Source organism: Pogona vitticeps, chromosome 1 (genome assembly GCF_051106095.1).
Source record: "Pogona vitticeps strain Pit_001003342236 chromosome 1, PviZW2.1, whole genome shotgun sequence".
Lineage (NCBI taxonomy): Eukaryota > Metazoa > Chordata > Lepidosauria > Squamata > Agamidae > Pogona > Pogona vitticeps.
In genome coordinates, this window is record NC_135783.1 from 74591521 (window position 1) to 74610630 (window position 19110).

At 36.3% G+C, this 19110-nt stretch overlaps 2 protein-coding genes across 7 annotated transcripts in view; both read left to right on the forward strand.

Moving 5' to 3' along the window:
* LATS1 (large tumor suppressor kinase 1) overlaps positions 1-17143 on the forward strand; it is a 36060-nt gene extending 18917 nt beyond the window's left edge. For all 6 annotated transcript variants that reach the window (XM_020807323.3, XM_078383263.1, XM_020807244.3 and 3 more), the window contains exons 5-8: positions 4633-5215; positions 8065-8247; positions 10036-10142; positions 12753-17143. In XM_020807323.3, the coding sequence (XP_020662982.1) occupies positions 4633-5215; positions 8065-8247; positions 10036-10142; positions 12753-13259 (1380 nt within the window). In that variant the 3' untranslated portion in view covers positions 13260-17143. The remainder of the gene's footprint in view (positions 1-4632; positions 5216-8064; positions 8248-10035; positions 10143-12752) is intronic.
* The window catches only part of KATNA1 (katanin catalytic subunit A1), a 450967-nt gene that overhangs the window by 402669 nt on the left and 29188 nt on the right, over positions 1-19110 (forward strand). The gene's annotated exons all lie outside the window — the stretch shown is intronic.

A 19110-nucleotide genomic window follows, 5' to 3' on the forward strand; every position in this document is an offset into this window, starting at 1 on the left:
TGTAGATTTAGTGAGATATCTAAGACCTAAATCTCTATTTTGTCCAGTTGCAGAACTATAAAAACCAATTGACTTAATTATATGAGTTGATGTCCCAAGTTCCCACTACTTTAGTGGGTATACTTTTAGTGGGACTAACAATTGAATTTAGCTCTCTGCAGTTACATGGACAAATCTAAGCACATCTATTAAATGTTGACAAACAAATTAACTAAGCTTGTTTTGCTAGCTGGACTTATTTATGATAGATGGCCAACTTCTCTCCTCCACATGCACAGTTGATTGATATAAATTGTGGAAGGCAAAAGTAATACAGCATCTGGAGTTTTGTTTTTGTTGTCTTCAAAGTTACTTCTGAATTTATGTTGACCCAAAAAAGTTTTTTAAGGTATGGGAAATGGTCAAAGAATGGTTCAACATTAGGCATGGAGTTATCATGGACTGCAAATCCCATAATTTTCTGTTCTGTGTGTCCTATGTGACATATGGATACCTAAATATGGCCCATGTGGGAGAAAGGTTTAAGCTAGAAAGCTTTTTGACCTAGCTCTGCCTAGTTTCCTGTTCAGAAAAGTTCCAGCTTCCTTTCTGATTAGAGAACTAGGCCTGTCTTGGCCACAGAGCCAGATTCCTTTCTGAATAGCAAGCTAACCTGAGCTAGGCCACAGAGCCTTCTAGCTTATGCCTTTCTGTCAGGTGACCTACATTTAGGTGTTTGTAGATTGTCTGTATTGTTGACTGGAACTTTCCGAATGGAGAATTGTAGGATTTTTAGTTCAAAAATCCCATGCCTATTTAACATTGGCACCATTCCATTGGTGAGTTTCCATGGCCTAGCAGGAATTTGAACTTGGGTCTCCTAAGTCCTAGTGCAATACTATCCACTATATCACACTAGTTGTCATATTTAACATGGTAAAATTATTCTCTTCATAATGATGATAAATAACAATAACATTTAACAGCTAGTAACAATGAATATGATGTATGTATACGGATTGAATCCTGAGTTGCCCTTCTGGATATATGGAAGGGATTCTGATCTGCTGGAACTTCCTAAGGAGGGAAGATGCAGAATTCTCCTGATTTCTCTCTTCTACCTTCAGTGCTGCTTCATGTGCCATTCTGGAGACTCTTCAGTCCTTTTCACCAGTTGCGGAAAAAATTGGTGAAAATTAGCTTTCCTCTTCTGTCAGCAGAGACTTCCCATGAACAGAGTTCTGTTCACAAGAACCCAGGATCTAAGCCTGTGTTTGCACACTCCGTTTCAGTTGCAGGAGTTAGACTGTTGTGGATTTCAATTTCACTCTTCAGTAAAATTTCCAGGCACCATTCCCAGGATGTTCTCATCTTCTAGGTTTTCCTTGTTATTTTTCTCTGTTTAATTTGGCAGTGCTATTTTCCAGCCTTGTATCACAAAGGATATACAGTAACATGTCTCCTTAAAATGTTACTATCAGTTATCATTATTTATTAATTCTTGCATTTTATGCTATCTATATAAATAATAGCACTCAAGGCAGCTAGTCAAGAACATAAATACAGCTATTACTTCGTCAGAGGCTTTTATCCTTTATCATAGGAAGCCTTTATGGATTAAGAAATAAAGAATTCAATATTGTCTAGGAGCTAGAGAACAAAATAAGAATGTTTCAGTGACCATTGTCCTGCCACAGTCGAAGGACACAGAGCCTAATTCAATTGTTAGTTGGAACAGATCCGTTAAATCAGATGAACTTGTATAAATGACACTCATTCAGTAAATCTTCTCTGGGTTTGGATGTAGCTTTCAGAGTTCAAATTAAAGAGAGGGTATGTGGGCACTTTGGGAATGTTAAGATCTCAAAGGAAGGACTCTAGGGAGGAAAAACCTTAAAATCAGTTGCTGGATTAGTCAACATGAAGAGTGTTTCTATTCAACATATATGGGTAGCGAGAAAGAAGCACTTGGTGCTTTCAAGTTGCTTTCTACCTGCATTTGAAGTCTATGAGTCATGGCATGCTGCATTTCTGGATTACTTACTTCTTCCATGGCTGTTTTCTCATTACTTTTAGCTCACTTGCTTTTCTTTACTGCTTTGGTAACGGCAGTTATCTAAAGATACAAATACTGTATCCATCTTTTGGACCAAGAGGATTCTTGTATCTTTGTATACAAGGATATTTGTATTTTTAGATAATTACTTTTACCAAAGCAGTAAAGAAAAGCAAGTGAGCCAAAAGTAGTGAAAAAACAGCCATGTAAGAAATAAGTAATCCAGAAATGCAACATGCCATGATTGATAGTCCTGGGAGGTAGGATGGAACAGTGAATGCCATTCTGAGGCAGAAATTAAGCAGAGTTACCGTCAGAACTGATTCCTTACACAAGACTGTACCAAGGGGATTACGTGTCTACTCTAATACCAGTGATCCCAGCTCCATCAGAACACTGAGTCTTATCTTTGTGGTCTTTGCTGGTACAATAGTGCCATCACTAGAGTGGTACCTTCTGCAGTCTGGCACAGCAAATATGAAACGGATGTAAATGGATTGTTGTGCTCTTTTGCTTTTAAATGTGTTTTTAGTATTGATTTTATTTTCCATTTTTTATCTAATACTTGTTTAATTCATTTTTATATTTGTATACTTACTGCTTTTAGCTTTTAAATATTGTCATTTTAATGATGTTGGGTCTTTTTAAGGAGAAAGATAGGCTAAAATATTTTAAATAAATAAATAAATAGCTATGAAAGAGAAGATTTGTGGAATTGGATAGTTGCTTGATAAATACTGTTGTTTTGAATTATACTGTATATCATTCCATAGTGCTAGAATACTCTCTCAGTGGTTTACAATATAATTATATATACAACACGTTGCCTCCCCAGAGAGCTGGGTACTCATTTTTACTGACCTTGGAAGAATAGAAGGCTGAGTCAATCCTGAGCCAGCTACCTGAACTCATCACAGTTGAACTCAGGTCATGAGTAGAGGCTTGACTACAGTACTGCAGTTCAGCTACTGCACCACTGCTAGATATATGGACTTTTCTTGATCTCACCTTAAATAAATTATCTATTTTATGGCAAGGTGTCTACTTATTATATATCACTTTCAAGGTATTAAAAAAAACAGGTACAAAAATTTGATCCTCTGATACTGAATGGAAAAGCCCATTTTTTGTCCCCAGTTCCCTGTGTGGGTCTCATCAGTCCCCCAAAATGAAAACAGAAGTTCCTAGAAAGTATCTCCTAGTTTTCTAAAACTGTTTCTTTTCTTTTCTTTTTTTCTTTTTGCTCAAATAAAGTGTGGTTTCCATCCCTGCTCTTATAAGTAGATATTCTCTATGTATCTTTTCTGTGTCTTTGACCTGTTACAGACAAATCATTGGCACAGCATTGGAACTGCCTATTCTTACCTGCATTAAAATTAACATCCTTTCTTGTTGTTGTTTATTTTGAAGCTTATAATGTGTTTTCATATGAATCTGGGGTGCTTTTCTCTACTTCTGCACCAGTCTTCAAATGGGTCATTTAACTTATTTTCAGAAAATTCTCCCTATCAAATTGTATCTTTATGAAATGGTCACTGATGTATAAATCAAATAATATTTCTTGTTCTTTCTCCATGTTCATTCTTAGTATCTTTCCTTTTCACTTTCACTAACAGCTGATTTAAACTATTAAGGTGTTGGAAGCTTTCCTGACATCTATAGCCTCGTTACAGGGTAGGCAAGTAATATTTTGGAGACAAGTATTTAAAGAACAGCATGGACTGTTTCCTAGGGACTCTGCATGCTTACCTGCATTTAAATTAAGCATGTTTTCTTTCACTGTACTAGTGTTCCTGGATTTCTTTATACAAGACTCCTAATCCTGCTTTCTTTTATTTTATAATATTTTATTTCTTTATAGTATTGTATTATTTATTTACAGGGACAATTATATAGATATACAACGGAATATATAAATTATATATTTTTAAAATATACAATTGTACTTTGCTCAGTTTTACATATATAATTAAGTGGCTAGTTTATGAACAACTTATATTTCTTTTGCCAAACTCTTATTCCGGGCACCTTATTAAAAAAAGTAGTGATAAATATAAAACTTTCTAAAGAATGAAGGATAGAAATTGAGAAGTTTGTTATCCCTTCTTTCGATTTTAGTCATGGACAGGAAAATATTACCATATTCTTTTTATAAACTGAAAAACATGACAGATCTAATACAGCTGACTGTATGGGAATGCTCACGAAGGAGCATAGTCATGACTTTCCTTTCCCAAAAATGTGAAGCTTTTAGGGATAATAGGGTTTTGCACTCAACCTGCCTACTTTCATCTCACAAATTGCTTTTCAAACAGTTGTCCATAAATCCTCACTTTTCTCATGCATTGCTGTTGATGTGTGACTGTGCTTATAACCATTCTTTTTAACCATCCATGAAGAACCCATATTTTATATAATACTTTGTGCAGTACTTTGATGTGATTGCAGTGACTCCTAACATTTCAGTTAAAAAACTGAAACATATTTCCTAGTTAAGGAACTTGTTTTTAATTTCCTTGTGTTGGATATGACATTTATAAACATTTTTAATACAGGTATTTGGTGTTTTTCACTTATTCAATTTTTATGTTGCATAGGTTGGATTGTCCCCAGAGGCCCAGGATCAGATGAGGAAAATGCTATGCCAGAAGGAGTCCAACTATATCCGTCTCAAAAGGGCCAAAATGGATAAATCAATGTTTGTGAAGATTAAAACCCTTGGAATTGGGGCATTTGGAGAGGTGTGCTTAGCAAGAAAAGTAGATACAAATGCTCTTTATGCAACAAAAACTCTACGGAAAAAAGATGTGCTGCTTCGGAACCAGGTTGCTCATGTTAAAGCTGAACGTGATATCCTTGCAGAGGCTGATAATGAGTGGGTAGTTCGTTTGTACTATTCATTCCAAGATAAAGACAATTTGTACTTCGTTATGGACTATATTCCAGGAGGAGATATGATGAGCCTGTTAATTCGCATGGGGGTCTTTCCAGAAAATATGGCTCGGTTCTATATAGCTGAACTGACTTGTGCAGTTGAAAGCGTTCATAAGATGGGCTTCATTCACAGAGATATAAAACCTGACAACATTCTGATTGATCGTGATGGCCACATCAAATTGACTGACTTTGGGCTTTGTACTGGTTTTCGCTGGACACATGATTCAAAATACTACCAGAGTGGTAAGAAAAGTATTTGTTCTATAATGCCCCTCTTCTTGCTAGTCTGTTAACATATTTAGTCAGAAATCATCCTGTTATGATTTTAGCTGATTGACATTGTAGCTAATTGTCATAACACTTCATCAAGTAAAGATCAAAGCAAAAGTAGTCTTCATCTGTTGTAGAACAAGGGCTGTCCTTGCTAACTTGAGAGAGAGAGGGAGAGAGAGAGGGTCAGCCCTCGACTATATATAAAAATAGGACTTTTTAGCAGAGCTTCAGTTTACAGTCCCACAGATTTTTTTAAGCTTATCTATATACTTGTCACTTGAAGTATTTTTTTGGCCTGAAGACAAAAACGACCCAGCTTTTTTTATAGTTTATAAAGGTTACCTTTCCTGCTCACGTAACACAAATATTTTCATTTACAATCTTATTGTAACATTCTGACATTCTGTTCATTGCGCATAGAGAACACATTTTTTAAAACACAGGTATTTTCATGGAAACGAATAATAGACATTTACACTTTCTGAAACTACTTTCAGAAATTTGTCATCCATTCTGTTGGCCTGATGCTTGTGTGCACGGGTGGGCGGGGCATGGGGGCATGCATACGTGGGGGTGTACATACCATGGGGGAGGGAGATCTGTCTCCACGGCCTGGTTCTGCCAAGGCCACAATCCGTTACCCGGCTGCCGACCGGGGCTTGGGGATCCTGGCTCTAGGGCACATGTCTGTCCATTTAGAATTAGGATTTAGTCTTTTCTGTGTTGAATGTAACTTATTGTTAGTAGTTTTAAACTTCTGCTGTATTGTGGGACTAAAATCCCACATGTCTATGCAGTGCTTACTTTGCTACTAAGAAAAACTTTAATAGTTTCTTCTCTTTCACTTGGTGAACATTCTTTACATTGGCCACAGTGTGGCCATAGGTGTATGGTTATTGATTCTGATACACAAGGAAAGCAGACTAGGTAGTCAGGAATGCATAACTCTTGTAATAGATGGAGTCAAAGAAATCGTGCTTTGCTAAATATGGACATTAAAATCAAATGTGATCATAGAGAAGTTAAAAGATGGAGATTAGATATGACTGTTTTTTTAGCAAAAGAAAATAATAGCTAAAATAGAAAAAGAAATGATGGAAATATGGGAAATTAATGATAAGGAAGGTTGCAGCCAGGATAATACAAGGGGCATAATGAAAGCACGGATGAGAAGAGTTAGTATCAGGGAATCATATACTGTAATCTCAAAAGAGAATGAGAAAAAACCATTAAATTGTTTTAGGATGAAATACGATTGTTGGAGAGAAAATATATGATAGATAAGGATTTAAATAGTAAATCAGAAATATTTGGGGAAAAGGAAAGTATTAGAGAATGTGGAAATAGAAAAAAACCTAGAGAAATGTAATATATTTGAAAAGAGATTTTGAGCTTAATAATAAAAACTCTGGAATTTTGGCCAGGGCTGCACATGTTTTAAAAGCTAAGAACCTTATTGGAGCAGTTTAAAATGATAAAGCTATAATGTGTAATCTGATAAGCAATGAATTAGATAAATTTCATTTTATTGCACCTGCGCTCTAGAAGAACTTAAGATGCATAATGAACAGATTGCATTTATGGAAGCTGCACTATAAACTGCAGTGTCATTAAGGATAATTAATTTTATAGTATTTAAGAGCTATGGAAGTCTCCTTATGTCCGAACTGAATAGAAGAAGCATTTTACTAGCCTCTACTTTTGTTACTTCCCATATTCTGGGCAGAATGCTGGCAGTAAAAATAAGTTTTGATCTAACAACTCTTTCAAATCAAAGTTAGGAGAGAGGAGGTAAGAAAATGAATTTAACCTGCAGTGCTCCCTGTATGTAATGCCTTTCTTCTTTTTTTAAAAGGTTTGTTATCTTTGGTTAGGTAAAATCTGTAAAAAGATATAAGCCCAGTTTTAAGCAATTGCTTAGGGAGAATGAGGTGTTTTCTCAAGTTATATGTATTTTTAATTGTATTTAAATTATTTTGCCTTTTTATTGTATTTTAAATGTTGTAAGCCGCCCAGAGAACTTCGGGTAGTGTGGGTGGCATATAAGGTGAATGTATGTATGTATGTATGTATGCATGCATGCATGCATGCATGCATGCAGGAAAAATAAAAATCCCATAAAATTTCTACTTAAGGACATACATATATAGACCCTGTAATTCCAGCACAGTTTGAAGGGTTAAAATCTGTTTTCTGAGCTCTGAATTAGTGTTTCCCTCAGTTGCCAATTTCTGTAAACAGATTTGCAAACCTCGTATAATTCTACGAAGTTGGTTGTGGTCACCAAATTATTAAGCAGACAGATGTCCAGATAGACAAGCTTGTTAAGAATTGGATGGGATTCACGTGGATTTATTGGAAAGCAGTGCAACAACATATATCTATCAGTCTTGTCCCCTTAACGGTCAAAGTTCAGCCCTGCAGATTTTATAGATAGCAGCTCCCCAAGACCTAACCAGTATAGATGAGAAGGAGAAGGAAGGCTACTGTAGTAATTGCAGCCCAGCAACATCTGTAGGGCTGCACATTGCCCACCTCTACTTCATTGTTTTACATATTTTGTCAATGTTTCCTAGATATTCTTTGTCAAAGTTAACATGTGCACAAATCCAGTTTTCAGATTAGTTTATTTATTTATGGAAATGGTAAAAATAGATTGAGCTACATAAAGAATGGACAAAGTAGTTACACAGGTGCTGCAACACTTAAGCTGCTTTGGGTCCTTTTAAGGAGAAAGGCAGAGTAAAAATAAATAAATAAACACTTAAGTAACAGCTGAAGTTCAAATGTAATATTAGCACTTGGTTTCTGCATTGTAGGTGACCACCCACGTCAGGACAGCATGGATTTCAGCAATGAATGGGGAGATCCAGCAAGCTGTAGATGTGGAGACAGGCTAAAGCCACTTGAACGGAGAGCAGCCCGTCAGCATCAGCGATGTCTAGCACACTCACTTGTCGGGACGCCAAATTACATTGCACCAGAAGTATTGTTACGAACAGGTAAATCTTCCCACTTGTTCTCACCGTTAATGAAATAACTTGGCAGCTAGTTTCTGAAAACTGTTTCTCCAGAAAGCAACATCTAGTAATAAGAGAGTACTAGTGTGTTATGGGAATGTTCTATAGCTCTGCTGATGTTGTGTGAATGATGTTACCAGCAGCAGCAGAATGCATCTAATTAAAAAGTTATTGCTGTGATTTTGGGTTGCACATAATTTGTACACAGTAAGATTAAGTCACAGATGAATTAAGAGATGCATTAAAGCAGGAACTCTTTAACAGCAGTCTCCCGTTGCCAGTGTTATCGCTCTTGTTGTGATGGCAGAGCTGTGTAACAGGATATACCCATATACTATCATTTGCATAAGTCTTTCTCATCCCAGGACTAAAAGGAATGGCACAATAAATATCAATTTAATTATATCCACAGTGTTCTTCCTTATTACAGTTTCTTAGTAGCAGAAGCTTCTTTTGTATTGGACTAATTTCTGAAGAATAGTAATTCCTCTGGTGCTTTTTAAAAAGCTGTAAATAAAATTACACGGAGTGATCTGAAACATGCAATGAAATAATATACGTGGTGTTTTGACAAAATGAAATACTTGTTACTTCATTATTGTGCAGTCATAATTAAAAACTACAACAGTAAGAACAGAATAATAAAACAATTGTTTAGGCATATATATGTAAGTGTAAGAACTAGTATTGATACATATATATGTATCACCTAGTTCTTACACTATTGTTTTAAATGACTGAATTCTTTTAAATATATTCTTTTATACATATATAATTCTTTTATATACAGTGGTGCCTTGCTTGATGTTAATTCGTTCCACCGAAATCGCTGTAGAGCGAAAACATCGTCAAACGAAATTTAAAAACCCACTGAAACGCATTAAAACCCGGTTAATGGGTTCCAATGGGCTCGTCCAGCGAAGATCCTCCATACGGCGGCCATTTTTGGTGGCTGTATAGCGAGGAATCAGTCCTAGAAAACAGTGGGGGGCCATTTTGAAACCCGACGATCAGCTGTTTGCTGATTGTCGTAAAGGGGAAAATTGGTTCCTGAAACAGGGAACCGATCAACATGAAGCGAAATTCCCCCATTTAAAACATTGTTTTGCGATCGCAAAAGCGATCGCAAAAAACGCCGCCGTAATGCGGATTCGTCGTAGAGTGGGGTAATTGTCAAGCGGGGCACGACTGTATGTATTATCTTATACATATATAAAAATAAAGAATTCAGTCATTTAAAACAACAGTGTAAGAACTAGTATTGATGCATAAGAGAATCAGGGTAGTGTAGTGCACTGGTTCTTAACCTTGGGTTACTCAGGAGTTTTGGACTGAAACTCCCAGAAGCCTTCACCACCAACTGTGCTGGCTGGGGTTTCTGGGAGTTGAAGTTCAAAAACATCCGAGTAACAAACCACTGGTGTAGTGCAGTGATTCTTAACCTTGGGTTACTCAGGTGTTTTTGGACTGCAACTCCCAGAAGCCTTCACCACCAGCCGTGCTGGCTGGGGTTTCTGGGAGTTGCAGTTCAAAAACACCTGCGTAACCCAAGGTTAAGAACCACTGGTGTAGTGGATGCAAAGTCTGACTGGGACTTAAGAGACCTGGATTCAAATCCCCTCAGCCATGGAAACTCACTGGGAGGTGGTACTGGTAAAACTGCCTGTTAAATTTCTCACACACCTGAGAAAACCTACTGGGATCGTCATAAATCAGAAGTTGATTTAATGACACAAAATATTGTTATATCTACCTGTTGTTTTGTTTCAGGTTATACACAGCTATGTGACTGGTGGAGTGTTGGTGTGATTCTTTTTGAAATGTTAGTAGGACAGCCTCCCTTCTTGGCGCAAACACCATTGGAAACGCAAATGAAGGTAACTGATAAAACATAGTATCAAAACCAGTTTTAGAAGTTAGTAAGAAAACTAATATATACACAAATTATGTAAGTGCCACTTTTCATTTAAATTGAAATAGCGTCAGCATCATGTTTTTTTTCTCTTTCTTTTCACACAACTGTTTTGTAATTTCAGTTGTGGCCTGAAATTTTAACTAGATTGATATAACTGCCTTCTTCTAGAAAGCTAATATGGGGCTTCAAACCATTTTCTTTCCCTTCCTTGTAAGGCATTTATCCCAGTGATAGAGCTGAAATGAAAGTTTGTGGTTGTTGAATAAGAACTCATTGGTACAGAACATGGATACCTTTTTCTATGGCAGTGTGGTTTAGCTTGGAGCATATAACTATGCCATCAAATTGATTCTGACTTCTGGCGACCCTTTCCATGGTTCCAAGGTGTTGTAGATAGAGAATATTCAGAAGTGGTTTACTATTCTCTTTTTCTGGGGTGCCCTGGGACTATGCTGTTTGCTTATGGCTACATCGGTTGTCTCTTCTCCCAGAACAGACAGTGAGGAATAAAACTCTCAACCTCTGTCTCTGCAACCAGATACCTAAACTGCTGAGTTATCTAACCAGCAATTTGGGGTACATGCTGTATGCAGTGTCACTTAATGTGTTTTAATTATCCTTTTCTAATGGTATTAAGTAGATTAAAAAGCAGTAAGTAGTGTCTTCATTCAGTCTTTCATTTTAGTTAATGGATGTACATCAGCTGAAAATGTTACTGCATATTGGGGACGGAACATAATAATTTCATGTGCAGCAGGCCCAGATAAATTAGTTTGTGTTGTGCCTTCAGTGTTTTATGTCCTTTATTTTGTAAACTATAAAGAGCTTTACTATAAAAAGCTTTACCGGTCTGCCTTTGTGATAAAGATTGGATCAATCCAATCCTGTTGTCAAAAAGTTCCTTTTTAACAAAAATTATGTAAGGTTTTCTACCCTCTTGGCAGATTTAAGAGCCACCAAGAGCACTACCTTCCACATGAGCTCCTTAATGGAATAGTGTGTATTTCTTAAACAATCATTAGTGAGGTTCTGATCAGTAATAGATTTCTGTTAGGAATTACATTGATGGCAGATGAAACTTCCCACAGAAAACTTTCAATACTGGAGGAGGTGTCAAAGAAGTGAAGGGGTACCCTTGAATCCCAGGATCACAAAATGTCTCTATGGTAGAAGGTATCTGGGCTAAGGGATTCATACTTCCTGATAAATCTGTGTGGTGTATTTTTGTTTTGTTTTTTTAATGAAACTTGTTTATTCTAATCATGGAATATTTTGCCTAAAGGGACAAAAGATGAGTTTCCACTCAGAATAGGAAACGCCGTTTCTGGCTGGAGACTGCTGGCATGTGTGCTTCTCTTACTGTTTCTAACATGTCTTGCTAGGCTTTTTTAAAATATATATTTTTAATTTTTTTAAACTTTTATTTTTTGTCATGACAAATAATTAGTCCCTTTTTGGTGAAATCAGGGAGGCATCTTTTCATGATTGCAAATTAATTGTAATTGAAGAAGAGCTACTGATTTGGAATGGTGAACTTTGTTGAAAAATGTATTTCCAATGACAACCAGAGGTTGGATATCATCACTAAACAGCAACACTAAAGAGTGAAGTTGTGTTGCGACCAGCAGGAGAATGGTTTGGATGCAGTTATGTATGTGCCATTTAGACTTTTCTCCCAGGAATTCCCAACATAGAATTCCAGGAGTTACAATCCACAGACCCATTCTATAGATACCCTTGGACACATTTACATTTTGAATAATCTGGAGAATGGCCTGGCTCAAAGGCTTTGTGCCCTAGCTTCCTGCTTGAAAAGGAGGCTGCCTACCAGGGCTTCCTGCAGTCTCATTGCCCACTAGGCTCTGTAGAGGGCAATTTAGAGCCTAGTACGCAGCAAGACTGTGCCTCCTAGGAAGCCCTAGGACTCCCAGGTGGCAGCAGAGCAGCTTCCTTTTTTTCTTTAACAGGAAGCTAGGCTGAAGCCCTTGAGATAGACTTTCCCTAGGTGTGAAACGTAGGTATGTCTGTAAGTGTGCATCTGTGGATTGGAATTGCCAAAGTTCTGTCTTGGGATTTGCAGAATTCTGGAAGTTGGACTCAAAAAAAAAAAACCTGAATGGTAGATCTGTGGATACAAGAGAATCATCTAGATCTGCCACATACAGAAGTCAAAATAACTGTGACATCCAAATTAACCATGGAACAAGAAGAGTTCAATGAGAAATTGACAGGATTTGCCTTTTGTGAATTTTAAAACCATCCTGGAAATTATTTTTAAATTTGCATAAAGAAATATAATATGAATACATATAAATTTTAGGCACATTTCTGTCCTAAGAGCCCGAGCCCTGAATATTTTCTGTATCCTATTTTTGTACACACTTGGTAATGATATTACTGTATAGGAGTTTGCATGTAATTTCGGCATTGCAGGAATGCATTAAATACATGAGAAATTCATTTGCCAGTGGAACTAAATTCATTTGTTTTCTCATTGGCTGACATCTATGTTTGTTTTAGCTAAAATTTATTACTCTAAGGTTATTGCATCTGTGTTTTGATTTTAATACAGGTTATCAATTGGAAAACATCTCTGCACATCCCAATACAAGCAAAACTAACTCCAGAAGCATCTGACCTTATAATTAAGCTCTGTCGGGGGCCAGAAGACCGCTTAGGCAAGAATGGTGCAGATGAAATAAAAGCACATCCATTTTTTAAATCAATTGATTTTTCAAGTGATCTACGACAGCAGCCTGCTTCCTACATCCCTAAGATTACCCATCCCACAGACACATCTAATTTTGATCCAATTGACCCAGATAAATTGTGGAGTGAGGATAAGGAAGGGAATGTCAATGACACACTTAATGGCTGGTATAAAAATGGTAAACATCCAGAACATGCTTTTTATGAATTCACATTCCGAAGGTTTTTTGATGACAATGGGTATCCGTACAGCTATCCAAAGCCTATTGAATATGAATTCAGTAATCCTCGTAGATTGGAATTGAAGTCAGATGAAGATGATGAGAGGACCAATAGAGAGGACCAAAATCGTGATTTGGTTTATATTTAGTAGAAAACATGAAACTGAACCACCCTTTGGAATTTCTCTGATATATTCTCAAGAAAATCTGAGATACCATTGGAAATCTGATTTTGTGCACACCTAGCATAAAGAAAAAAGTTTGATTATTGTTAGCCCAGTATCTTTTTCATGGAACTTTTCTTCTCATCTCAAATAATCCCCTTTTCAAATTTAATTTATTCCAGCATGTTAGTAATTAATATAGTAATATTAGGGAAAATAAATTATAAAATAAAATTAAGCTTTTTGTAAAGAATTAGGTAGGAAATAGTAATTTCATTAGGAAATGAGATGATTGTCTATTTGTATATAGACTGTATACATTAATTTTCCTCCGACAGTTTTGCAGTGGTATCTTTACCTTACACAAACCAAATACTATATACTAAACTGCCAGACATTTTCTTTGGCTTCTCACATTACTGAGCCCTTCTGTAGATGAGACTGGAGAGAGTAAGCTGGGGGCTAGAGACTCTAGGTATGCAACAAGGAAGCCTATGGCAGCAATCTTGAACTTAATCATAGGTAAGTCCTCTCAAACCTAGTGGGACTTCAGAGGAAACATGTATATGATTGCACTGTTCATCTGTGATTCTTCTTGCAATAGATGATCACCTATTAGCTCATCATTTTTCAGTTTCTTGAACATTTTGGTGAAGCATAATGATTCTACTGTTGGGAAGTAACATTGAGTCTGTGTGTGGGAAATGAATTATAGCTGCCTTTTCACAAAATAAACTTCAGTTTTAGTTCCTTCTGGTTCTTCTCATCGTTATCTCTTATTAAGAAAAAACTAAATGTGTTTGGGTTCTGTGAAACTTCATTGCTCTCATATTATCTGAGTAGCCATTTAAAAATACCTTAGTTAAGCTATCTGGTTCCATTGTTAGTCTCCTGGAGCTGTATTATCAAAGGACGTGTTTTTTTAAAAGGTGGTTCTTATTTCCCAAGTAGACTGTTTTAAGATAAAAATACAGCCCGGCTTGGTTGCCCCTTGGTTGGAGGGTGCATGTTCCTCTTGTAGGAAACTGTTCTGCCTTTAAAAAGTACAATCAATGCAAGTGACTATGTAAAATAAATAAATCTTCATACCATAATCAGTGTCTTTGAAATAAAGAGAAAGCTACAGTTCATACAACCCTTGCTTGTTTTTTAAATGCATTTTCCCTAGCTGAAAATATTGAACTTCTAATTTTCTAACATAGAAATGTCCTTTGAAGCCCACATGTATCCTTCCTGCTCCTGAAATATAAGCAAATTCCATATGCTAAGCCTCCTATCAAAACAGTTATTGAAAAGTGTACTGCTGGCCTGTTGTCTGAACAGGAAAACCATTATGGTATGACCACCCCATTGGTTTCAGAAGATAGACTAATGGTGAAAATAAGTACAGTATACACTATTGCTTTTTGGTTCTGAACAGCGTCTTGAAAAATACCACTTCCTTCCTTTTTTTTAATTTATTTTTTTCCAATTTTTGGCAACACATCTTACATTTTTATCCTCTGAAAAGGACAGAACAGCTCATGTTAACACCTTGGTAATTTTCCATTCAGATAGTTTTTTCAGGGCCAGATCTCTGTGGCTTCATTAACAGAACAATGTTAAGTGCCTTCAGACTATTATTTACTTTTCTCTTCTTTTGAATTGATATTTATGTTAAAATATACGTTAATCTATTAAAAAAAACTAGTGGAATATAATGCAGGTACTTGTATTAAAGAAATTTATAGTGCAATCATATGCATGTGTACTCAAAAACGCCTCACTGTTTTTAAAAGAGCTTACTTCCAAGTTACTTTTAAGTTGTGTTTCAACCTTTGAATCCATGTGCTTGTTCTACATACAGTTGGTATAGCAGACAGCTAAACTGAACTCCAGACTGAGTAGAGCTTTTATAGTGAACCAAGACATCTTGTTTATGCACCGTTCTACACATATTGAGGTAGTCTTGCTCTAACATACGCCAAAATATAGATTCTGTGTTTGGCGCCAAACAGCGAACAAGACCTTAGAATTTTATCATTATAAAAGGAGGATGCAATGTACAGTTATTCTGCTTTTGAGAATTGTTTTTGTAAAGTTCTGTTTTAAAGAAGGCTTTGAGAGCTGTCCTTTGTTTAATATTTAGAACTTCCAGTTAAACTGGCAAGTTTTTATTATATTTGTCTTGCAATAAAATATAATATATATTCCTTTTAAAGCCAGAAATTTAATCTGCCTGCTGCAGGTGCATGCATATATGTTCTGTACATTTCAAAACAAAGTTTTCATTGTCTAAACTTGTTGCTTTCAGTCCAGAGTAAGCTAATCACATTGAAATCAACAGGTTTAAGCAAGTATTTGAAATCCTTTAATTTTAATTGGAATTTCAGCAAATTTAACTTTTCTGGATTCTGGCAATTAGTGTTTTCAATTGAGAAGTGATAATTTTATGTTCACCAACATGCATCTCAGATTACTTTTTACTCAAGCTTCATAATATTTATATGAGCAGAGAAATTATGTTGTGTAACTCTGCCATTTTGAAACATTTTCAAAATAAAATCCTGCCTCATTTGTTCCTTATAAGGCCATCCAGATGGATGTTGTTGTTTTTCTGTTACAGTGGAGGATGCTAAATGAGGATAGCTTTTACATATCAGAACTTAACAACCCTCACAAATGTAGAATGTCATGTTTAAATAATAAGGTGGTGCTCCTGCTTTTAATTAACTTTCAGCTTCGGTGAACCTATCCTTTTTCAACTGCCTGTATTTACTGTAGAATATTTTTGTGCTGGAAAAATTTACTTCATTAGATGCATACAGTTTTCTCCTGACAACCTATTCTCAGTTTGTGTCCTTGAGAACTGAAGAAATGTTCTGTAAGTAATTGTGATGTCACAGTTACCTGAACCTAGGGCAGTATGCTTCCCTTCTGTTCATGCGCAGAACTTTTCATACTCCATTCAGAGTAATTTCTAGTGCAGATCCCGGGTATGCTGTAGTCTGCACACTCCATTTTTATCTGTTTATATTTCAGTTCCTTTGTTGTTGGCTTAAGTCTGACAATATGTTCATGCTGGTTCAGCTTTTGCTTAACAAAAATCAAAATTTCTCTACATCTGATTTTTTAATGAAAAATTTTCAGTTAAACATTTAAAATATTGCTTTGCTCTTCCACATATATACATATGCACTGTATTTATAAAATGTTCTATAATCATGTAATTGTATTGTAAATACTGTTGTACTATTCACTTTTTATCTTAGGGCAGGCCCTCTTGCTGGATCTTTTCTACCATATTTGTAACAGACCCTATAGAATGTATGACTAAAACAATTTTTTGTACTTAAAATCTGCTGTTGCAGTTTGCAGACCTGTAATGGAGAATGAATTTATTGGACTTTAATACTGTACATCTGCAGAATGGCAGTCTGAATGGATTAATAAATGTTGCTGCTGTTACCCAAGGTACCAGTTAAATTTGGTGACAAATATCTGATATTTGCAATAAGACATTATTTGCTTTAATGCAACCAGAGCAAAACAATGGTATATTAGGGTCAGCATCCAACAGTAAACCTTTGGAATGCCTTAAGATATCCTCCTATGAAAGGCACTACTCAAGTTTACTTCTGTATTTCATTTTGTATATATACCTTTTATACTGTAAACACTCTGCTGATAAACATACTTTTAGAAAAGTAGCTTGAGAAGTGCCTTGGCAGACAATACAACAAGAAACATCTTTGTCTATTTTTGCATGTAATAATTATTTGGTAATCTGTTAAATTCTTGAGTGTCTTATGGATCTCTTTCCACTTTTAAAATCAGTTTTTGCTAGTGTACTATTTGCTGGAATAATAAAAGTCAAATTCTGTGAATAAGCTGTTAATGAAATATAATTTTTATGTTGATCAAAAGTGTGTTGTTATGGTATTCCCCTGCAGGGTTGACGGAATATAGAATTCCTATTCAGTGAAGGTGATTCTGTTTTTGGTTCATTAGCTATGATTCCCTGATCTTTATTTATTTTATTTATTTATTTAATTTATATGCCGCCCACTCTACCCAAAGGTCTCTTGTCATGATTTGTAAATAAGTAAAGAAAAATCTCCCACAGCAATATAATTGTTATTAGAAAACTGTTTAACGTGTGTCTTCCATAAATACGTATATAAAATAAAATAATACCCATTTTAGAACTAAAATTCACATGTAAGCATGTAATTTACTAGTTCATTTTAGCAAAATAAAACGCATGAAACACATTGAATACAATAATGTTCATATCTAGGTTATGTCCAGAACAGTAATCATAAGAACTGTTTAGATATTTAGATAGGCTGAATATTTTGGTATATTTTTTAGTTAGTATGCCCCATGCCAGCAGTTTGCATGAGTAAAGTTTAAAATGTCAAAGTCTGTTGCTAAATTACCTCAGATAAAACAAACTTGAGTACTTTTAGTGTTAAGTACATGCTGATCAGGCCCAAGTACTGTGAAGCACAAGAGTCTACATATTTTTCCTTACAATTTTTAAGGGAATTTTTTTTATTCTAAAAATATTACTTTCATAATTAACTGGAAGTTCGCAGGTTGAGGTATGTTGCTTTAGACATCCATGCAACCTAGAATCTATCTACAGTAATAAACAAGTAAATAGAGTACCTTGTTATAGCAGCACTTCATGTGAGTGTTGTGGCTCCTTTACATAATTCTGGGATTTGTAGTCTGCTGAGGCTCTAAGAGTTCTAGTGCACTGCGCTGGCTAACGGCATTAGTATTTTCTAGCAGATAATTCTGAGTGCAATATCAAAATACAAATTGTAGAATTCAATAGGATGGACCAGTGGCTGTTAGAATGGTATCAAATTGCTATAACTGGATTGTAAATGTATTAATTTACACTTCCCAACATGTGCAAATCAGCAATCATATGTGTAGGTCAAATAGGAAATGTAATCAGATCACAAAATTGTCAGATCCAACTCTGTATGCCCCCTCCCCTGAATCAAACAGATTGCAGTTTTCAGAGTTCAGATTTTGGTTACTTTAAGGCAGTGGTTGGGAAACAGGGGTAATATACCCCAAATGGGGTAAAAGTAAAAATCCTGGGGTTAATGAGCAGAGCGCTATCCCCCCCACCCCCTGCAGCCAAACCTCAAATTGTAAGCCACCTCTCCCTGTTACTTCCTTGGTTGCAGCAGGACACTTGTAAATCTGTTCTTTCAGAGATCAGAGATTAGCCTGCTTGATTGTTTAGGGCAGTAATGGCAAACCTATGGCACACGTGCCACAGCTGGCACACAGAGCCCTCTGTGGGCACACGAACCATAAGTTGCCATAAATAACTACTTACCAGTCCTCTGATCTCGGCACTCCCCGCTACTGGTGCAGTGGTCCAGCAGAGGGGTGCAGTGGTGACCATGACCAGTCTAGCCCAATGGGGGAGTAGAGGACCAATAAGTATTTATTTGTTAATACCGCCCATGGGGGGGGGGAAACCAAGCATTTAACCCTTGCAGTGCGGGAACAGTTGTTCTTTCTACACTAAAACCTCACTGTTTGTGTTTTAATTGCAGTATTGGCAGTTTGAAATAAATAAGTTGATTTTGTGTTGCAGTTTGGGTTCAAAAAGATTCACTGTCACTGCACTAGGCGCTCAGAGGCAGCCACTGCCCTCATGCAGCAGATTTTGCAGTACCAGTGTATTTTTGCCATCTATCCATGGCATGGATCCACATGAATTTTAATATACGCTCATCTCCAAATCATTGCCCATCTCCATTTCCTCGGTTGTGGCACTGGCGTGAGAGGTTCGACTGGAAGCTTCTTTGAAGTGGCATATTTT